The 22,910-nt window shown below is 39.1% G+C and overlaps 1 protein-coding gene across 2 annotated transcripts in view; it reads left to right on the top strand.

Moving 5' to 3' along the window:
* The window catches only part of EEA1 (early endosome antigen 1), a 93,072-nt gene that overhangs the window by 43,040 nt on the left and 27,122 nt on the right, over positions 1–22,910 (top strand). For both annotated transcript variants that reach the window (XM_020816012.3, XM_020777325.3), the window contains 9 exons: positions 7,783–7,932; positions 11,373–11,492; positions 12,959–13,162; positions 15,991–16,191; positions 17,612–17,725; positions 18,851–19,006; positions 20,296–20,435; positions 20,798–21,128; positions 22,020–22,121. In XM_020816012.3, the coding sequence (XP_020671671.3) occupies positions 7,783–7,932; positions 11,373–11,492; positions 12,959–13,162; positions 15,991–16,191; positions 17,612–17,725; positions 18,851–19,006; positions 20,296–20,435; positions 20,798–21,128; positions 22,020–22,121 (1,518 nt within the window). The remainder of the gene's footprint in view (positions 1–7,782; positions 7,933–11,372; positions 11,493–12,958; positions 13,163–15,990; positions 16,192–17,611; positions 17,726–18,850; positions 19,007–20,295; positions 20,436–20,797; positions 21,129–22,019; positions 22,122–22,910) is intronic.

Below are 22,910 nucleotides of genomic sequence, written 5' to 3'. Positions count from 1 at the left end.
AGTTTTTTCCCCATAGGAACACATTAAACCTGTTTTAATGCGTTCCTATGGGGTTTTTTGCCCCGCATAGTGACGAATCTGGATAGCGACAATTTTTTTGGAACGGATTATCATCGCTATGCGGGGAACCACTGTACAAAAAAAGAAAGAAAAATTAGAAGAGAGAAAGAAGGTGAAAGAAAGGGTGCTTATGATATTGCCACCATTATACCGTGTTTCCTTGAAAATAAAACAGGGTCGTATATTAATTTTTGCTCCAAAAATGCATTAGGGCTTATTTTCAGGGAATGTTTATATTTTTCATGTACAAAAATCTACATTTATTCAAATACAGTCATGTCATCTTCTTCCGGTTGCTGAACAATGGTGGAGGACAGAGTTTCACTTAACTGGGGCTTATTTTTGGGGAAGGGCTTGTATTATGAGCATCCTGAAAAAATCATACTAGGGCTTATTTTCATGTTAGTTCTTATTTTAGGGGAAACAGGGTATCATGATAATTGATTACACTACGTAGTTTTAGAAGAGGCCGTCGTGTTAGTCTGTGCTTGCGTACTAGGCCAAAACAAAATAATAATAAAAAATAAAGCAGACAGAAACTTTGTGGTTCCTTAAAGATTCACTATTATAATGTGAGTTTTCATGGATAAGAAGAAAATGTAATTTGTTTGTTTTTTCCTTTTCTTTTGGCCTCATTTTCACTCAACAGTGGAATAACTAGTCTGTCTGCATCCTAATTGTGTATGTGTACATATACATATGCACAATGGTTAACTATTGCTGTTGGCAGTAATTCAGGGAAAAGAGAGGCAGAGCATCTTGAATCCCAAATCTTTCATAAACCCAAATAATAGACTCTTTGGTTACTCATATTTCTAACTGCTACTCTTTCTGCTGTTTCCCCTGCTACACTGAGGACTTTTTGTATTACTTCATCTATCTTCAAGAGGTTTTCATGTTTTAGCATGAAATGTAATGTAGTGGTGGAATTTTTGTAGTTAAAATACAGTGGTGCCTCGCATAGCGAGGTTAATCCGTTCCGGATTAACCTTCGCTATAGCGAAACATCGCTAAACGGAAATAAAAAAGCCATAGAAACGCATTGAACTTCGTTCGATGCGTTCCTATGGCTTTAAAACTCACCGTTAAGTGATCTTCCTCCATAGCGCCGCCATTTTCGTGCCCTCGGTAAGCGAGGGCAGGGCGCGAAAATGCGGCACGGACCTTCTGGCGGCCATTTTGGAACCACCGATCAGCTGTTCTCCCCCGCTTCGTTATGCGATATTCGCTAAGCGAATCGCTTAGCGAATATCGCAAAGAGAAAAAACACCATAGGGGCCATCGCTGAGCGAATGCTCCAGCGATGGCCCAGAGCCCCTCATTAAGCGATTTAATCGCTCAACGGGGCGCTCGTTAAGCGAGGCACCACTGTATTCCATTGTGGTCCCTTGTTGACTATTGACACTTTGGAATATACAGTAATACTGTGAATTTCCAAAACACTGTAGATTTATTCACATGATATTTTAAAGTTCATGAAATTAATATTCAGTGTTTTCCTCCACCACTGTTATTTAATCTTTGCCCACCCACTCCCGAAATAAAGAGACGGACACAGGTGTTGGCTCAAGGTCAGCAACCACACTACAGTGGTGCCTCAATTTATGACCACAATCCATTCCAGAAGACGTGCATAACTCGAAATGGTCGTAAGTCGAAGCACCACTTCCCATAGGAATACATAGAAACCCCATTAATCCGTTCTGGCTGGGAAAAAAACCAAATAAATAAATAAAATAAAAATAAAATACTGGAAGCCCCATAGGAATCCGCTGGGGCTGAAAAACAAACACATAAAAACAAACAAAACACAGCCAGCCCCAGCTGAATGCTATGGGGCTCAGAAAATAAGACTCACACCCCCACACACACACACTGCCAGCCCCAGAGGAACACCATGGGGCTGGGGGGAAAAACACCCCCCCCATAGCCAGCCTCAGTGGAACACTATGGGGCTGGGAAAAAACCCACAAAACACCCTCCACATACACACAGCCAGCCCGAACGTGATGGGGCTGGGAAAAAAACCACACCAAAACACAAAAAACATCACAGCACAGGAGGGAAGGCAGTAAAACTGGAAAAAAAGTAAACCAAAACCAGTTTTGATCTCTTACCTGGCCGTCGTCTTGGGCTGTATAAGGAGGGAAGGTGGTAAAAACACAAAAAATAAACCAACATTAGTTTTCATCTCTTACCTTCTCAGTGTCTTTACCTGAATAAGGAGGGAAGGCAGTTAAAATGGAAAAAAATGAACAGAAATTGGTTCTGATTCCTTACGTGGTCATTGTCTTCATCTGCATAAGGAGGGAAGGTGGTAAAAATGGAAAAAAAACCAAAATTAGGTTTGATCTCCTACTTGGTCGGTGTCTTGGCCTGTATGAGAAGGGAAGGTAGTAAAAAAAAAAAATCTAAATTGAGTTTTGATCCCTTACGTGGTCAGTGCCTAACCATAAGATATGTTGTTTTACCTAGAAAATAGTTATGTGATATGTATTAATATTTATAAACCACTCTCTTTATATTTTGAGCAAGTAATTAACACTGAATATGGAAATAAATACAGTGGTACCTCGCTAGACGACGACCCCACTAAACAATGAATCCGCATAACAATGACTTTTTGTGATTGCTGTAGCGATTTGCAAAACAGTCATTCCAGTGGGCGATTTTCACTTGACAACAATTTGGTCCGTGCTTCGCAAACCATTTGTTTGCAAGACAACAATCTCTACAGCTGATCAGCGGCTTCGCAAAATGGCTGCCCTGTGTTTTCCAGACCCATGCTTCGCAGGACAGCCATTTTTACAGCTGATTGGCGCTCCGCAAAATGGCTGCCCGATGGGTGATGTTCGCAAAATGAGGAGGTATTTTCCCCATTGGAATGCATTAAACGGGTTTAAATGCATTCCAATGGGGAAATGGTTTTCGCATGACGATGGTTTCGCTAAACAGCGATTTTCATGGAATGAATTATCATCGTCATGTGGGGCACCACTGTACAAGAGAAATCAACCCAGAAAGAGGATGATTTAGCTGAACAAGTCAATAGATCCTGGCATATTAACACATTAAATGGATAAATATTTCAGACATAATAATCTTTGGAACCCTTCAGACTCGGAAACAATATTTATTTATTTATTTATTTATTTATTTATTTATTTATTTATTTATTTAACTTACATGCCGCCCACACTACCCGAAGGTCTCTGGGCGGCTTAGAGCATTTAAAATAAAATAAAAAGGCAAAATAAAAGGGCAAAATAATTAAAATGCAATTAAAATGTATATTCTAAAAATTGCCATCAGACCCACAGCTGATGTTCAGAAATGAACAACAGACCTTTACATATTATAACAACATAAACAAAAACTTTTTTTCTAATTATGGTTACTAAGGAAGGAGAGTAACTGAATACAATCTAATGAATGCTAGGGATGAAATACACAGATTAATCATTCAGAGTGGGCAAATGTTTCAGAAATGAAACATTTCTGTTTCATTTCCAACAACTACACCCTCAGCTCCATCAGAAAGGGGGCACCAGAAAAGGATCCCCACAAATGCTACTCTTTCCCATCTGTGTGGGCAGTCTGTTATTGAAATCCAGCTTACATCTGGCTGCCCCCGAACAAACCCATTTGTCTCCATTAAAAACAAACAGCAACCTCTCAAAAATACCACATCAACTGCCCTGCCAGACCTCACCACCTTAAACCTACACTACCCAGGCAACGCCTTAATGTAGTTTCCAGAGCTATAGACAAAACAGGAAGCAAGCCTGTCTGTTGATAGAGTACATCTCTACAAACTATGAGCCTGAATGGTTAAGCCCGGATGAAAGGTAAATTTAAGTAAACAAACAAAGTAATTTTGAAAAGCCAGGGTCTCTCTAACTCACTCTGCTCCCAAAGGCTGTTAAGGCAAGAAAGCAGCAAGTGAGCAAAGACCAACTGTCAAGAACTTAGATCACTGTTGCTCCAGCAATCATGTGACCTCAGAGGTCATGTGACACCTTCTCTCATTATGTCCTCAGCAGTATGTCAGTATTTATTTAAATATCTCTCACACTCTTAAGCCCAATCAGGCTGCTTGAAAGAGTGAAATAAAAGTCTTGTCCTGTGGATCATAAATACTTCTGCATGGGCTGCTGTTGGGCTGTTTTGTTTTTGTTTTTCTTATAAGCTCATAAATGATAAGTAGTAACTACAAATGAGCATCCATTAACTATCTTAGTTAATGACGTGGAGCTATTTACCTACTCCTTTTTAGGTCAAGAGTCAAGAATGGAATATTAGAAGATGTTGGAGAACTAATTGCCGTTCAAAGCACTATTTATGTCACAGAACCCTGGTCCAAATTCAGAAAATGTTAGCACTAAAATAAATCTTTCTTTTTCTCGTCCTGACTTAGGGCACAATCCTAATTAGCCAGGCTGGCCTTAGGCTGGCTGAACCAGACTCTCACAATTAAGAGGGAGATGCCTGTTAAAGATACAGTGTGCTATTTCCCCCAAATGCAAGTCCTTTCTGCAGCTGCCATGAAACCCATTGCAACACCAGTTTGCGCCGTAGACAGCAAAGCCCCTCCTAGTGCATCTGGTGCAGTCAGAGTGCCCCCATGGCATCTGCCTTTCTCTCATTTAAATCTCCACTGTCTGAGAGAACCACAGGAGGCAGCCAAAGAAAACCTCTGTTTATTGATCTATAGGATGTTTATTGATCTATACTCATGATTGGGCAGCTTGGGTCCCTTCTACAATACTAAATTTGTGGCTTATGACTGGAGAGCCAGCTTGAATCCCTATCACTGTCAATCCACCTGCCCCTTACCTCCTGGTTTATGATTGGAGGGGCAATTTGAATCCCTTCCACCCTCGCCTCTTGGCTCCTGATTGGTGGGGCCAGCTTGTATCCATCCCAGTGATATTTTGCCCACCCCCTACCTCGTGACTGATGATTAGGGCACCAGCCTGTATCCATGCCAGTGTCTTCCCAGCTCCCTCAGCCTCATGAGTCATCCCATTCACACAGCTTATGATTGGCAAACCATGCATTCCTTCCCACCCTTCCCATCATTATCAATGAAAATAGGGTTTGTGTCCCTCCCTTTTTCCTACAGTATCCTTCCCTAGGAGGATGGCCCTGAGCTACCTTGTCTAATAAAGAAACTTGACTCAGAGTTGTTGTACATAGCATTTTATTGAGCAGATATCTTTTCTCAATAAAATGCTATGTATCTTAGACAATGAGTAGACAGACAGCAGAGAGACATGTACAAAGTGCTTTTGTGTAGCTGTGCTACAGCTGATGCATACCTATCTGACCAGACCAGCTGCAGGACTTGGGCACTTCAGTGGCTGCAGTCACACATGGCTGGGTGCTTTTGGAGCTGCACCTGTAGCACAGCTGGCTGTTGATTCCAAATCGGGATCAAAGTGAGTGTACTGGCGAAAACCATCCATAAGCCTCATCAGGAATTCATTTGGGGATTCCGTGTGTTTTTTAACAATCTCATATACCCTGTGAAGGTTTCACAGCCTTTGCTACTCCTAGTTTGAGGCCATGAATTACAGCATTTCTTGCTGCTTTCAGTAGGCGGGCCCCAGCAAGCTTATTAGGATTGGGATCAATAACCCGGGTTATGAGGGCTGCTGCTTCAGGCCAATCAACTGTTCCATTGCCATTGGCTATTTGTTGAACTCTATGAGTAGTATACCAGGCGTAGGTCTTAGCAAGAGCCTGGCATTTCTTATATTCACTTAGGAGGCTGCTCAGAAGAGTGGTGAGTAATAATGATCTGTTGGATCAAGTCCAGGTACTTCTAAAGGGCCTCTTGATATGGTGGAAGATCTTGTTTCCAGTTAAATAAACCAGCAGTGGGGAATGGGGTATGGGCCAGAACTAATTTATTTCCCATTGGAAGCTCCATTAAGGGGAGAACTTTCTCCACAGGTTTAGGTGTAAAGCGATCTGGGGCACTCCCTGTGTGGTTTGTTTACTTACGGCATATTGGAAATCTATAGATAATGTTGTTTGGCATTTTATTGCAGCTGAAAATTCTGCTATCTTGTTTGGTATTCTGGTTGAGGAACATGTATTTGTATCCTTAGTAACCAAGCATGAAAGTACTAGAATTGCATTTGACTGTCAAGTTTGGATGGAGATTAGTTTTGTGCTCATAAGGCTTGTGAATTAGTAGGATATATGGGAAAATATTTTCCCTGGGTAAAGTACTGGAGTAATATATTTCAAGAAGAGGAAGTACAGGTCACTGATATTCTTTTGTGATTATGTCAGCAAAGGATTGTTTCAACATGAAAAATCTCAGCACAGAGATACAATACAGCCCACATACCATTAATGAACAATGTACATAAAATCCATTGTATCCTTGTAATGCTGGCTGCTGAAGGACATACTAAAAAGAAGGACTTAACTGTGCTTTTAGGAAGTACTCAGAGTTCAGTAAGGCCCCAGAGGATGTAGCCTCTGAGAAGACTTCTCTCTAGTTTTTCATTAACATGAAGACTGCACTTCTATCATGTACCAGAGATGTAAGAGGTTGTCCCAGGTTGATTTTGAGATTTAAAATCTCTTTTAGCCTTTCTAACAGCACATTCACTTTTTATAGAATTTTGTGTTACAAACATAGCACTTTGAATGTTACAGGATAGCTATTATGAGTTCTGAAACCCTAACGTAATGTAATGCAAGAGCGTCTCCTGTTCATGGAAGAATTGAATGATTTTATATATTCTGCCTGTTTCTACATATTATGCCAAACAAATCATTGGGTTTCAACTCTCAGAAGTCCCATTCAGGATGGCTTACCATCAGGAATCTGGCACCATCTGAGGATCCAAGATCAGGAAAGGCTGGTTTAAACATACATGGATTACTGCATCATGAACAAAACCTCATTACTGACATACCTTGCTATCTCTCAACTGTTACTGGCAGAAGAGACATGGGAAGGATGTCTGGTAGACGAGATCAGTGGTTCTTAACCTTTGTTACTCAGATGCTTTTGAACTGCAACTCCCAGAAACCCCAGTCAGCACAGCGGGTGGTGAAGGCTTCTGGGAATTGCAGTCCAAAACTCCTGAGTAACCCAAGGTTAAGAACCAGTGGACTAGATTGTCTTTGCCTGGAATCTAAGGGAGTTTACTTTTCTTTTTCTAAAAAAAAAAAAATCCTGTCAAATCGTTCTGGAATACTAATAGTCTTACAATGTGGGTGACAAATGGAATTATGCTATGATGTATTTATTGGTAGTAGGAGCTGTTTGGATTTTTAATATGCTGCTGTGGGTCATGCACATGTAAATTGTGCACATGTGAAATAAAACATGCCTATTGAGTGGATTGAACTCAATGCACACAAACCAATTGTAAAAATCAAATCAAGCATTGCTGTTTTTATATAGTATATACGAAACTAAACAGAGTAAGAAAAAAACAATGGGGCACTAACTATGTCTTCTTAGTTGAAGTCTAGTTGTGAGGGTGAAGAGGGGAGGCATTGATTTGAATTTCTCCACCTGTCAGGCATTTTCAAAATGGCTGGGTATGTAGCTGCTAATCCAGTGATGTGAGCCATGCACTCCTTACCCAGTATTTGATGTGTTGATACAATTTGTATGTAATGTATGTAATGATTGTGTGGCCCAAATGTTTTTTGGGGGGAGAAAAAAATAAGACTAGCTTTTCTTCCCAGTTGCATAATAAACTTCTGGAGACAGAGCGTCAACTTGGAGAAGCACATGGCCGGCTAAAAGAGCAGAGGCAGCTGTCTAGTGAAAAACTGATGGACAAGGAGCAGCAGGTGGCTGAACTTCAGATAAAGCTTTCACGGGCTGAGGAGCAGGTAGGAATAATATGCAAGATTTAATTCTTGCTCACATTTAATTTATGTTCTGCTGTTGGTAACTTTTCTTTCTTCATGGACTCTGTGACTCACACAAATGGGTTTGGCATCTGCACAATGCCATTTTTGAATGCTCCATAGCTTTTCACATTTCCCTCTCTTCATCACAGTTGTTCTAGAGCATTCAGTAGTGTTCCAAATCCCTTCTTGCCTGCTGCACTAGCAAGAATCAAAGGAACACTCAGAAAATGACTGTATTTTTCTCTCTATGTAATTTTCATTACTTTTTTCTAATTCCTGTCCTTTTTAACTTTTGTTAGCTAAATATTAAAACAAATTTTGCAGGGCTTTAAAAATGTTAGAATGTCACACCAGTCAGTCAAAAATTTCACCAGTCAGCATGAGCGCACGATAGCCTTGCAATTTATGTTAATAAATATAAACTAGTCACATGTTCACTTTTATTTCCACGTAACAATGCGTACAAACCCAAAATAAATTGTATTACGTACATGGGAATAACTGATTTATACCCCCAGACATGGGTTGCTTTATTACCTGCGTGCCTGTGGGGACATGAAGCTTGTATTTTGAATGCCTTTCTTTTGAATGTCTCCAGTAAAAATAAAACTGAAAGTAAAAGCACCCAGTCTCTTAAGGAGCCACGGTTCCCTCCCACCCCAAGATGTGTCCTTGTTTGGTTGAAATTGGGAGCAGGGAATCTCCATATTCTCCAGCATGGGACTACTCTACATTCTCCTGCAGAGCTATATCTCTATGTGCCACTTGAACTCTCTTCTCATATAAAGAGGGCAGTTTTCCTTTTGCGATGGGAGTGGGGAAGGGAGAACTGCAGGATTAGAGAGAGAGAGACAGGCTCATCTGGCATCATTTTTCACTCGTCATAGACAGGTGGACGAGTGCATTTTTCAAGTCCTGAAAATTTGTGTTTTTTTATAGGTAGTACAGCTAGCTTTGTCATTAATGGACTGTTTATGACCTCTGCATCCATTTTTTATGGGTGAAAAAACTAAAAGAAAAAAGATCAAGCAGAAACAGATCCAAAACCTAAATGACCCTAAACTTTCAAGAAGTAAAAATCAACCCCCCTCAATACCAATAGCCTTATTAGCATTGCAGGAACCAGTGCAATATAAAGAAGATTTGGGTTCATCAGAAGGCTCAGCCAGTTCATCTCTGAATTTGCCATCTCTCGTGGTTTGCTCCCCTGATTCTAAACTCATCATTCAAAAGGCTAGACCCCTACAGTTATGATTCAAGAAACCACCATCATGAGTGTCAGACTCAGTGTTTAGCTGGGTCTAACATTTGGGATCAATACCAGTCCGCTTATCTCTACTGCCTGTTCTCCAATAATCTTGGCAAAAAGTATCCTCTGTTTCTTCTGTTTCTCCTACCCCATAGGAGAATAGAGAACCTATATAGGATAGAAGAAAGAGGAGGAGCATTTCTGCCAAACTCTATTGCAGTAGAAGCAACTCAAACCAAAGGTAAAATAAAAGTACATTCAACCACTATAAAGGGACGGAAACTAGACTCAGTGGGTCACTGTTTTCGTTGCTCAGCTGCCCTCTTTGTACATGTAGGTTAAGAAACAAGCAACAAGGTAATAAACTGCTTAGCAATTTATCTGGGAGAGTTTGGAACCTCTTCTGAATTACCTACTGGAGGACTGTAAAACAATAGCTCTCCTTTCAGCAGGAGTCACTTTGCTTGCATAGGAACAAATGCCTTCTGTCTGCTGATCGGATAGGTGATGTCTACTGCCATTTCCTTTGTAAGAAATGCCTGGATCCCTTCAGTAGCAGTGGCTGACGATTCTAGGTGTGGAATAGAAAATGTTCTGTGTAATGATGAAGGCTTATTCAGCAGTCAAATGGATGGAGCTATGGATGAACTTTTTAGAAAAGGATTACAGCAAAGGACATACAGTACATCCTTTGAGACAATATCCAGTATCCCCATGGTCATTCTCATTGCTGCTCACAATCTTAGTGTCACCGTCTTTTTGAGTCCTAACCTAAACTCTAAAAAGGGTCACCATATGTCTGAACTGACTTGTTGGCACATGATGATGATGATGATAAAAATAAAGAATAGACACAAGAACAAGAAGAGTGACTGTTTTTGACTAAGTTGTTCTTTTGGGAATTTTCACATAACACCATCAGTAAGAAAGTTCACCAGTCATACATGTGTGAGTCACAGAGACTGCAAGAAGTTTGCTTACCTGTAAAGGTCAGTGTTTGAGTGGTCATCTGTAAACTCCCACAACCCATCTGTCTCCCCATGGTCACATCCTGCTTCCTTTTCAACTGGCAATAGGGACTGAAACTTACACTGTTGAATATGTTAGAACATGCATGATGAGAAGATAAGGAGACAAAACTGAAAAGCTACTAAACCTTTGAAGACGGCTCTCTGTAGGTGCTGAACCCACAGATGACCACTATTCATATTCTTGGCATGTAATGTATGTCAGATATCAATTAAATGTGCAATTTGCCTACAGAGAGAAGATGGTGAAATCTGTTGAGCACATTTAATTTCAGTGGAATTACAAAGATATAACCATAACAGTTTGAAATGTTACATACAGAACTACAATAAAGGGAGAGAGGTGATTAAAAAAATAGAACTGGCTGCTACAAAGAGGATAAATGGTCATAGAAGTTCTTTACAGGGCTCTTGTCAGGTTGTTTGAACTGAGAGCAGTAGTCCACCTTGAAAGGTGTCAGCAGTCAATAAACTCTCAGCAGTCTCTCCCTTCTGCTCCCATTCCAGTGCTTCTTTGGGACTTCCTGTATTCTTCAGTTATAGCTACAATGGGGGGAAAGCAGAATGGTTAGTCTTAGCTAAAGAACTCTGACTTCCAAAAATCTCTTATTCTGTTCCTTGTCCTCCCTTTCTACATTGAAGACATAAAATGTAGGTAAGATGATACCTTTGATGATACCTTTTAATGGATCAATGTATTGGTCCTCATCAGTTAAACTACAAATCTGTTAACATTTATTTTTCCTGAAAGCCTTTCACTTCAGTTAGGAAATGGTCTCTGAGTTTTGCTTTAACTAAAAATATGGAGTACAGTAACAGGATATTTTTGTTACTGCTATCTAACATGCAGCATCTAAAAATTCTGCTTATATCAAAATCCAGCAGATTATTTTTTACATACAAGTTTACAGATGGGAAATACTATAGTTAATTACATAATTTTATTATAGTGCAGCCCTTGCTGGTGTGAAAAATTTATTTGATGATGAAATGTTTATTGTCTATTAAATACATGGTTTAGAAAATAGTATCACAGGTTTGTTATAAAATGTTTTGGTATTAGAGTAATTGATAAAACATTATTAAAATACTGAATTGTGCTTATTAGTTTTCAGTCAACAGTCTGTGACTATTTTTCTAAGCTAAAGGAGAAAGCAGCAAATGCAACTGAATTGCAGCATCAGATAGATAAAATGAAACAACAGCATCAGGAGCAGCAAAATCTTCAACAAAGCACAACAGCAAAGCTGCGAGAAGCCCAGGTATGCTACTGGGAGAGTATCATGTTGCCAACATGCACAATTACCGGTAGATGGTAGGGTAGCTCGGTGAGTTAGACATCTGGTTGCAGAGCCCAGAGGTTGGGAGTTCAGTTCTCCACTGTGTCTCCTCTGATTAGAGCCAGCCTGCACAGTGTCCAGATGCCTCTAGAAGAAGGGAATGGTAAACTACTTCTGAATATTCTCTTCTTGGAAAACCCTGAAAATGGTCGCCCTAAGTCAGAATTGACTTGATGGCTCATGATTATTATTACCCTGTGTGACGTTTACCACGTGGCCCCTGCTTGTTTCCCCAAACAAAGGGCTCACGCTGTGTCATCCCACCAGCAGATATCAATTGTGACGTTCCCTCCTTTCCTCACTGCCACCAGTGGATTTCCTTTATCCACAATATATAAAGAACTTTAGTCAGACACTTGTCTGGTTATTGCCACCAGAACTTATTTATTGTATTAAATTTAATCAGAATCACATATGTTCTTTATTCAGTGCATACAATCAAATCATTAAAATGTCATATATCTTGCCACATTACCAATCACCACCTGCTCTATTTATCTTGACCAGCTTATTTCTATTAGCATCAGTTCTCACTATCTCCCTGACTATCTCTCTCTCTCCCTCCAACTTTTATTTCTTTCTTATCTCTTCTGCCAAACCTCCTTATATCCACCGACTCTGCCCCTCCACTCCTCTCATAGGCTCATGCAAATGAGATCCTGAACATGAGTGACAGGAGTGACGTGGGGCATTCGTTACACCCTGTTTCTCCGAAAATAAGACAGGATCCTATATTAATTTTTACTCCAAAAAACATATTAGGGCTGATTTTCAGGGGATGTTTTATTTTTTTCATGTACAGCAATCTATATTTATTCAAATACAGTCAGGTCATCTTCTTCTGGTTGCTGCACAGTGGTGGAGGGCAGGGTTTCACTTAACTGGGGCTTATTTATTATGGGGGTAGGGCTTATATTACGGCCATCCTGAAAAGTCATACTGCCGCTTATTTTCAGGTTAGGTCTTATTTTCAGGGAAATGGGATATTAACATGTACAACATATTTATTTATTTAAAACATTTATATCCTACTTTTCCTGTTGCTAATATGCCCTTGTTTCATATTTCATCAATTGTGGACGGAAGGCTGTCCTCAACAAGGATGAGGGCATTTTCCTTGTATCTACTTTTGAGATTTATGTTCATTTGGAAGTTTTGTAGGTGTGCTCTTTCCTATATTAGTGGTAGCCTGCAAAATGTCTTGTGGCCTTCGGAAGTGTCATTAACAAACTGGGCTTTTTTGTATTTTTCTCATATCGAAACTATTTTGTTCTGCTGTTGCTGTTTTAATTAGTCCTTCATATAAAATCTCAGGGCAAACGTTAACTATAATAAAGAAATACATGTAAGTATTCCATAATTATTTGTAATTATTCCTTCCACACAAGAATGATTTGGAGCAAGTACTACGTCAGATTGGTGATAAAGATCAAAAAATCCAAAATCTTGAAGCTCTGCTGCAAAAGAGTAAGGAGAATATCTTGTTGCTGGAAAAGGAAAGGGAGGACCTGTATGCCAAAATTCAAGCTGGTGAAGGGGAAACAGCAGTTCTTAATCAACTACAGGAAAAGAACCACACTTTGCAGGAGCAGGTAAGAAGTTTCTGACTGAAATTCTAAGTTTATTAAAAAGAATGTTACTGCAAGGTCCTAAATAAAACATTATAAAATAAATTTATGTTCTTTGATCCATAAAAGGTGCTAGGTGAAACTGTGAAAATGTATGGGAACTGTAGTTTGGACATTTCAAAGATCGGCTTTATTTTATGCTCATTTGTTGTCTGTAGTTGGGAAGAGAGGAAACATTTCATGTTAGGTCATTAGTTGATGGAAAATGGAGGGGAAGCAAACCCAGAGATTTATGGTAAGTATTCTGCAGTCTGGGGAGAACAATATGTACTATATAGGTAAACACAGAAAGGTTGGCAGGGGTGTCCTCCCCAGAGCATTGCAATGAAATATTCAGGTTAAGAGCTGTAGTTATTCTGATAAGACCATGTAGCCTAACAGGAGAAGATAGAGAAAGGGATGAAAAAAGTGTCTGTCAACACTTCTCTTAGGAGTTAGCTGTATGGAAGTGTATTATAGTTCCTGAGTAGACTCTTTTAAAAATTTAGTGGCCTTTCCAGTTTTTCTACAGGCTGCAGGAGTACTCTGGAGTTTAAGAGATATTGTGGTGGTAGACAGAACTGTGTACAGAATCTATGCGACTTGTAATAAAAAAATGTAATCATTGTTATGTGAGTACCTGGATTGGGAAGCTGGTGCATGCACTGGTTCCTAATCACTGTACTTGTGGCAAAGTACATTAGTTTAGAAATGCATGAAAGCATACATAGAGTGGCTCCCTAGGTTGTTGTAGCACCTCCAGGGATGGAAAAAGAGCAGATAAAAACCTTGCCTTCTACTAAGAAAGCAGAAGAAGCTTATAGGTTATTCATAATCATATATACCATATGTAATTAATTGACTATTTGTAAATGGTGTGGCAATTTCATCCTTTCCAGCTGCCTGTATGTATGTATATTTGCAAGTAATAATCTTAGGTTTGTCAAATGTATAGCTGCGAATGCATGATTGGTATACCTGTGTAGGCTGTGTTAGACCGAGGGTGAGAGCAAGATTCCTCTCATAGGAGTGCCGTCCCTCCAGCCTACCTCCAAGAAAGAAAGCCAGAGCCTGTCAATTCCCCCACCCAGGAAGACAAGACCACCTGGACCAGACCTGGGGAGGCTAGAGAAGGATTTGAATGAAGTAATGGTCAAGGAGACCGGGACTGTCTTGGCAGGACGGGGAGAAAAAATGCAGGAAGTAGTGGAGGAGGGACTTGTGGATATAAAAGGAGGGGAAGGAGAGCTACCCATAGGCTGGGAGTGGATATAGGTTGGACTGGAAAGGTAGAAAAACTGAGGGTCCCGGAGAAGGAGAAAACTCACCACTAAACCATGATACTGGGGTGAGAGAGAGAGAGAGACCAAGGAATGACAGAAGAAATTAAGACATGAGAAGCAAAAGGTTGAAAGAGAACGAAGGGAGAGATTAGAATGGAGGATGTAGGAGATGCAACGGACGGGACCAAGGGAGGACCCTGCCAGATGGGGGAACCCTCCAGGGAGTGTGACTGGGTGGACTAGCGAGAAGAAGACACCATCCCCTTACTGGAGGGGGAGACGGGAATATTATTAAACCCGGGTACTCCACCTGAATGGCCAGGACCTTGGAATGTTCAGAACGGAAACCCCTTTAAATTTGATGAACAGAAACCCCTGGTAGACCTATTGTCTGATGGGGAGAAAGGTTGGAATACGTTTGCTGACACAGGATTTTTGTTAAACCACATGTTACCCCTATTTCGAAGCTGAGGAAGTCTGGTTATTTATTTGGGGCTGACTTGGAGCCGAACATCGAACCCTCACAGGGTGGGTATTAGAATGGTTGGCAGATGGGTGATGGGCTGCTTGGCGCTGAGTTGATTGGTTGGTGTGTTTGAAATGTGAGTTAATATTATGTGAAGTGGCAGTTAGTAAGTCAATCTTTTTTGAAGTAGTTAAGAGAAGAAGAGCCTATTAAAGAGTGTGGAGTCTGTGGAAATATTTGATAGTGAGTTTGGATGTAGGGGAGTAATTTATGGGTAAGCGTGTGTGAATGTATGGCTGAACTCCTGTTGTTTAGTGTAGTAAGTTGTAACTAGAGTAGGCCTATTAAATGAATGGCACTTATAGAGGAGTTGACCAGTCAAATCTCTAATTCAGTGGGCCCATTCTCGTTGTAACTTGCTGCACTAAGTAACAGGATTTCAGCCTATGTATACAGTTGTTTTACCCTTCAGCCTAAATACTGAAGAAATTGTCTTTCTTGTTCTTCTAGTTATATATACTTCTCAAATAAGTTCCTTTTGGTTTTGCCTGAATAAGACTCTCCTTATTATGTTTATTTCTAAGTATAACTTTAAGAAAGATATTTAACCATGAAGAAACAGAAAGTATAATAAACACTTCTATGCAGGCCACACTGAAGAAGAAGCCAGAGTATTCACTAAGTGGACCTTTTCCACTTCTGTCAAAATACATGCCCCAGCAGGGACAAGTGGGACAGTTAAAGGCATACTCCCAAATACTTCTAGAAAGTTTTTGGGTGGTTTTCTTTGGATTAGTGCCTAAACTAGCAGCAGTAATAAAGAGGTGACTAGGTTTAAGGTGAAGGTTCCATAGCCATGTGCAACGTCTTGGCAAATGTCATTCATTTATGTGGTAGCAGTGAAAAGAGACACTTCCCTGAGCAAGCATCAGAACGGTAAATATACACAGTATATTGCAGCAATTGCACTGATTTTTAAGTGACGAGTGATTCACAATGTTAGACTTTGTACTGATATCTTGTGATTCCTTTTCCTTGTAATTACCCATCTGTTTTGTTGGTAGGTTACTCAGCTGACAGAAAAACTGAAAAACCAGTCAGAAAGTCATAAACAGGCACTGGAGAATTTGCATGAGCAGGTGCAGGAGCAGAAGGCACATCTAAGAGCCTCTCAAGACCGTGTTCTTTCTTTAGAAGCAACTATAAGTGAGCTGAACAGTCAGTTAAATGAAAGCAAAGAGAAAGTAATTCAACTTGATTTGCAGGTAATCTAACATTATGAAGAATGATAAAAATTCTGCATGAAGATTCAGTATCTGCAAACTCAGTGACAAGAACCTACCCAGAATATGCTTCAGGAAAACTGTTTGACCTCAAACTATGTACTGTACATGGGAGCATGACATACTGCAGTTTATTGTGACAGGAATTATTGCAGTGAACTTTGACCTCACACGCTTGCTTCTTCTTAAGTGTGGCAATGTGGAAGAGATTTGAAACGTTGGTTCCATTATCGATTACTGTGGCTTGTCATTTTGTCTTAACCCATATAACCCATCCCCCTGATAGTTTATTTGAAACAAGTCAACTTCAAACCATAGAATTTGAAACCTGGCTTGTTCTAGCAAGCCTACAGTTGAACTTAATGACCAGAATGCTGTTATTGTTCTCAGCTAAGCACTCGGCAGTAAATTGTTGCAAGTTAAGAAGTGGGTGGAGATACGTCCTGTCGGCCATAGGTTCTATGTCCTGGTATGCAATAGGAAATGTCTATGCTGGGAAGGCTTTTGTCTTATTGTAAGCAAAATAAGCCAAAAAAGCATGGTCTTTGGCAAAGATGGTTACTCATATAGAGTAGACCCATGGAATCCACACAATTTAAATAAATATTGACTTAACAAATTATAGTCATTCAGCAGGTCTACTTTAGTTAGGACTGAATGGATTTAGCCCAGAATAAAATAGAAAAAAACCTCATTGCTTAATGCTGTTTATTTATTGAGTTAGAAGCTTCTCATAGATTAAGTAGATTCGTTGATTTATCTGATATCTTTTCCCTCAAAGTTTGGAATCATCATGGCACCTGCCCACCTAATCCCTGGAGCCTTATAAACACCCCCTTACTTGATACATCTATGTTCAAACGAGACGTTTGTTGCTTTGGACCAAAAAAGGAGCTGTTTTAAACCAATTAAATATATTCACCAACATACAGTGTTCCCCCCCCCCCCCGTACTTGTGCACATACGACAGTAGTTGTGAATACAGGTGTTTTGTCAAATGCACAAAGGGGTATTCAGTCATGTAAGGCATATTATTTCCAATACATAATTGAAGTTCAGAGATCACTGGAACAATTGAGATCCACTCCATTAATAAGTTCCTACATGACTATAACTAGCTTTAAATGTCAACTTGGAACTCAGAAGGAGAAAGTGAAGCTTTTTTCTTTGAGTTACTCAATTTTAGTTGTAAAACTGGTGATACATCTGGGAAACTGAGCTAATTTTTAGCTCAATCAGAAAGGTTCAATAGCTTTTCTGGCTTTTGGTTTAGTGGCATGTTGTGTAAATTATCAGACTCTTTTATATCAGACAGTTATTTGTTTAACCTGGGGAAAGGAAATATACAATTGTATAATATTTTAAATCACAATTGAACTACTTGTTTTAACTTTCTATTAAGGTAAAAGCAAAGACTGAATTGCTTTTATCTGCGGAAGCAGCAAAAGCTGCTCAAAGAGCAGATCTTCAGAATCATTTGGACACTGCTCAAAATGCATTGCAAGATAAACAGCAGGTGAGTAAAATAATAAACTCAGGAAGGTTGCTTTCACAATTAAAAGGATAATCTGATTTTTTCAAGTGAATCTTGCAGTATATTACCTATAGTATATAGTTCCATGATGCTTTTTAGTTAACTCAAAACTTTAAAAATAAAGCATAAAAGGAGAATCTGATAATTGATAATAAATCATCAAGTAAATATGGTGGAATAGAATATGTCAATTGCCCTGGACTTGTACAAACATTTGGGGACTCTTAACTGTTGATAGAGGAAGTGAGTTAATAATGTAATCCCTTGGATTTTTCAGTGGAGAAAGAATATTCCTTGATGCTTATTAGTAACTCTTATTTTGTTGTCTTTTCTTTTAAAAACTTTTCTTTTTTCTTTTTTTGGTCTTCAGTGCATGGTTGGTTTATTGCTTAGATATGGACTGCACGGGTGACTAGAATGTAGATTGGTCTTTTATGCTAAAATGTTGGACTCAGTAGGCTTATGCCAACTTGAGTTGTCCTTCAATATAATTAATAATTTTATGCTGTTAAGTCAATTCTGACTTACAGCAACCCTTTCTAGGATTTTTCTATTTATAAAGTACTCATACGTGGTTTACCATTCCCATTTTTTGGGGTTACTTTGGGACCACATGACAGGCTGGCTCTTCTCCTACAAGGCACAATGGGGAATCAAACTCCCATTCCCTTGCCCCACAGCCATCTGCTCTATATACTGTGGTTAACATTAGCTGCCATTATACTGGCGGGGGGGGGGGAGTTCAAAATATTTCCAATACAGTAATTTTTCCAGATTTTTTAAACCTCAAGTAAAGAAACAAACAATGGAAGAGGCTACTCTGGTTCTTTAAAACAATTATTAGCAAAACTGATATTAAGATCATGCAACTGATATTAAGATCATGAAAATGTTTGGTGCGATCTGCTAAATCTTTTTTTCTCATCATGAAAATGGTGCGTTCTGCTAAATCTTTCTGTTCTGTTCTTTTTTAACATAACTGAATCATTTTAAAAAATGAGATGGGCTTTGAAGCACAAACTTTTTTCACTCAGAAAGCATATGATATTTTCATAGTATAACAAGATGGGCTTTTCTAAAGTAATGTTTCTCAATGTTTATTAATAGGAACTAAATAAGGTCAATATTCAATTGGATCAAGTTACTGCCAAGCTTCAAGAGAAACAAGAATACTGTGCTCAGTTGGAAGTCAGTCTTAAAGAGTACAAAGAGAAGCATCTTCAGTTAGAACAAAAAACAGAAGAACTGGAGGGTCAGCAAATGGTTTGTATTGAAGAGCTTTTTTTGTTTACTTGTTCTTATTTTATATAATTAACATTGGCAACATGAGGATGGTGTTGGGGCACATTGGAATTTTTCTGGTTCCAAAGGTATTACTAATTCTTTCTCAGCCTATTTACAGTTGCCACTGAAAGTAAAAGGAAAAAGAAAGAAAGAAGAGCTATCTTAACTGCAAGGAAAGGAAAATATTGTTTCCTGACAATTTTGGGGAAAAAAATAGAAAAACATCAAACCAATAGAGAATACATTACCATATTAACATTCAGTGTGTAGGAAAATGGAAGGACTGAGCCTACTAATTTCAGCATTGGCTAAAATCTAGTAGTAAGTTGTAACTAGAGTGGGCCCATCAGTGGAACTTAGGTATCAATTCGCCAATTCAGTGGGCCTACTCTGATTATGACTTACTACTGGATTTCAACAGTAGTTGACTTATTACTGGATTTCAATATTTATGTCAGTATACCTTCCTGTTTTACAAAGATTTATACTTTTGATCATTAAAGCATAAGCTAATATCAATGTTATGTAGAATTGCTTTTATTTGTGAGGGGTAAGTTAGGTTTGACAGACTTTAGAAGTTTAAAGTAATACTTTTTATAAAGCTGACCTCTGTGCATTTCGCAAAAATCCTCTAGCATAGCTATACAAATGGTGTAAATTTTGGCGCTAATTGCCCTGAGAAGAAACCACTTTAGACATTATCAGCTGCATACTGAATCATACAGCTCATTGTCCAACTGATAATTATTTCTTTATTTGGAGCAATTTGCCTCCACAGTTTACACATTTATGCACCCAGCCAAGCTATGTAAGAGATTTGGGCCAATGTATGTCATATGCCTTTTTTTAAAAAATGGGGACTGGGAACATCAAGTGTGAAAATAAATAAATAAACAATTTCTGTTCAGTAACAACAAAAAGAGAAAAATGTTTTTTCAAAATTAAAATTTGCAATATAACATTGGCCTTAACTGGTCACTAAGTGTCAGCACCATTTGCTTCTGTAGTTCTGGGTAAAATCTTTCCCCGATTTATCATTTTTGTTTTGGTAAATTGTTTCCTGTTTTCTGAGCTGCAATCCGGATGAGCAGGAGATTCTTTCATGAGTCATGTGAAAGATGGCCCATACCTTATATTCACCTGGAGATATTGTTCTCTGCCAATCCTGAAGAGTGGGAATTAATAGTCAAATTGAAGTTGAGCTCCTTCTTTGATTGTGATAATTTAGTCTATTGTAATTACTTGTTTTCTAAAATCTTTTCTTACAGAAACTTGAAGCTGACATTTTTGAAATGAAAGGAAATAAAGAAAAGGCACTTCAGGAGCTACTGCATCAAAGACAACAATGTACAGACTTAAGTCTCAAAGTTGCAGAATTGACCAAACAGCTAGATGCGGAAAGAGAAATGTATGCTTAATCTCCTAAACATAGTACTTTTAGGCGCTGTATCCAGATCTTAAGGATGCCCAAAGATTTTGGCAACAGACTGTTTCTTGGGTCTAACAGAATCTATTATTAGGCTGTTAATTCACAGTTTTAAAAATTTGTTTTATGATTTTCCTTTTGATTTCTAAGTTCTAACATATGACTGTAGCTATTGTATCACTCATCTATCGGGTACTAATGTTAACATTACTTAATCTTACCATAAGTTAACTAAGATAAGATATGGACAGCTCTTAGAATAATTTAAATGGTACATATAAATGTTAGTGTTACTGCAATTCCATGCTGAACTATCTTCATTTCTATGTTTTGTATCTGTATAGAATATCTAGTACTAAATTAGACCTTAAGAAGAAATGTGATACTCTAGAAGAAGCAAACCAACAGATATTGAAGCAAGAGGAAGAAAATGCAAGACTGAAATTGGATGTTGAGAAATTACATCAAGATGCAGCTAGATATCACAAGGAATTAGATGGAAAGCTGCAAGCAGTGTCAGAGAATTTGAAGAAGGAGAAGTTGGAAAAGGAGAGCCTATTAAAGGAACTTGAAGTCATCAAAGATAAACTGTCAAAGAGTACTGAATCTTTGAAAGAATCAAAAGATGAACTCGAAAAAGAGAAACAGAAAGGCAAGACAGCAGTGGCAGAAATAGTGAGTGACGAATCTGAAATAAAGATTTTGTTTAACTGGCCTTCACCTCTATAAATACTAGCTATGCTCTGCTGCCTGAAAATTTGTGCTCCTGTGCGCATACATTAAATTTAGGATTCCATTAATTAAATGTATATATTGCCCTGTATTTGTATGGTTATTTTTGAGTGTTGGACATCAGCTTGTATTGGACACGAGTCTGCTCTTAAGTTTTGAACAATATTGGAAAGAACTGAGGTGTTCCTGTTTCTGTGCCTGAACAGTGCACTGCATCTGGTGGTTTCTAGGTCCAGGAAGTTGTCCAGATCTCCTGTGGTCCATGTATTTCATGATCAGATTCTTGATGTTTAATTTATGCTTGCAGAAACGTGATAATCTTAGTGGCAGGAGGAGATTTTAGTAATTAAATATGAATTCCTTCTTCTGTCCCTGTGACTTATCTAACTCTTGAGTAATCCATTTCATTTCATGGAAGCTATGGTTGCTGTAGAATGAAAAGAGCTGGTTTTTAATTTCTAAAAATCTGTACTTGCATGTAAAATTATCTAGCAGTGGAGATTTTCGCAAATACTTTTCCCTTCCTCTCCCCTACAAGCAATATCATCAGTACTATGTAGATATTTAACTCAAGCAACAGGATTTTGGCTAGTAGTATTTGTACTTCATGGTGTTAAATTTGTTCCTTGAGTAACCAACATCATGGCATCAGATTCTACAACTCATGGCAGTTCCTGTTTACATAATACAATGAATGCTGATGGTTGCCACTGAATTGGATTTATAAGAATGTTAGAATTCATTAATGATGTTTTGTAATGTTTTCCACTCGCACTGACATACATTTTGGAAATGAAACAAAAATGCTCACTAGATATTCTTTCTTTTACACAGGAGAAATCTTGCCAAGAAGCTAGACGTCAGCTTCAGCTACAATCAGAGTCTGTAGCTAAAGAACAAAATGAACTGAAAAACTCACTGGAAAAGCAAGAAGGGGTACTTCTCCCTGCTTGGCCATAATCATGAAAAGCATGGAATTATTGCTGTATGACAGAGGTTCCCAACCCCTTGCCCGCAGCCTGGTGCCGGTCCGTGGCCTGAACCGGACTGGGCCGTGGGGACAGACCTCCCGCCCCACCCCTGCACAGCTAATCTGCACATGCGCACACACTCCAGCGCGCCCGTGCGAGTGCCGCACCGCCGTTTGTACATGTGCATGAGGGCACCCCTGCACAAGCGCCATGCCACCGTTTGCGTCTGCACGTGCACACATGCTCATTTGCACGTGCGCTCAAGCGAGAGTGCTCATTAGCGCATGCACATGAGCGCGAGGGGTGCCCTGCCTTCCCCAGCAGGTTCACGGGGTGAAAAAGGTTGGGGACCCCTGCTGTATCAGATAGCTTTGATAGTCAAATCTTGTAGAAGGGCAGAGTAGTTTTCACTGTAGTCCACATATGAAACAGGTTTCACTCAAGAAAATAAAATATTCCTAGATTGTATAATTTTGTAGCAGTTTATCAAATACAGGAAGTAGAGTGCATACCTACCTTTGAAAGTTTGTAGTGTTTTATTTGTATATATAATAATTGCCTGCTGTCAAGTTGATTCTGACTTGTGGCAACCTCATCCAGAGTTTCCTTGATGTGTAGAGGTAGTTTATCATCCCCTTCTTCTAGGGGTGCTCTGGAACAATGTGGCTCGACTAGAGCTATATAGGCTAGCTCTTCTATAAGGCACAATGAGGAAGCAAACACTTGGTCTTGCAGATTATTAGAAAATGCTTCA

This window comes from Pogona vitticeps, chromosome 5, assembly GCF_051106095.1.
Source record: "Pogona vitticeps strain Pit_001003342236 chromosome 5, PviZW2.1, whole genome shotgun sequence".
Taxonomy (NCBI): Eukaryota; Metazoa; Chordata; class Lepidosauria; order Squamata; family Agamidae; genus Pogona; species Pogona vitticeps.
The sequence above is the reverse complement of the archived record's forward strand: the minus strand, read 5'-3'. Positions and strand labels throughout refer to the sequence as shown.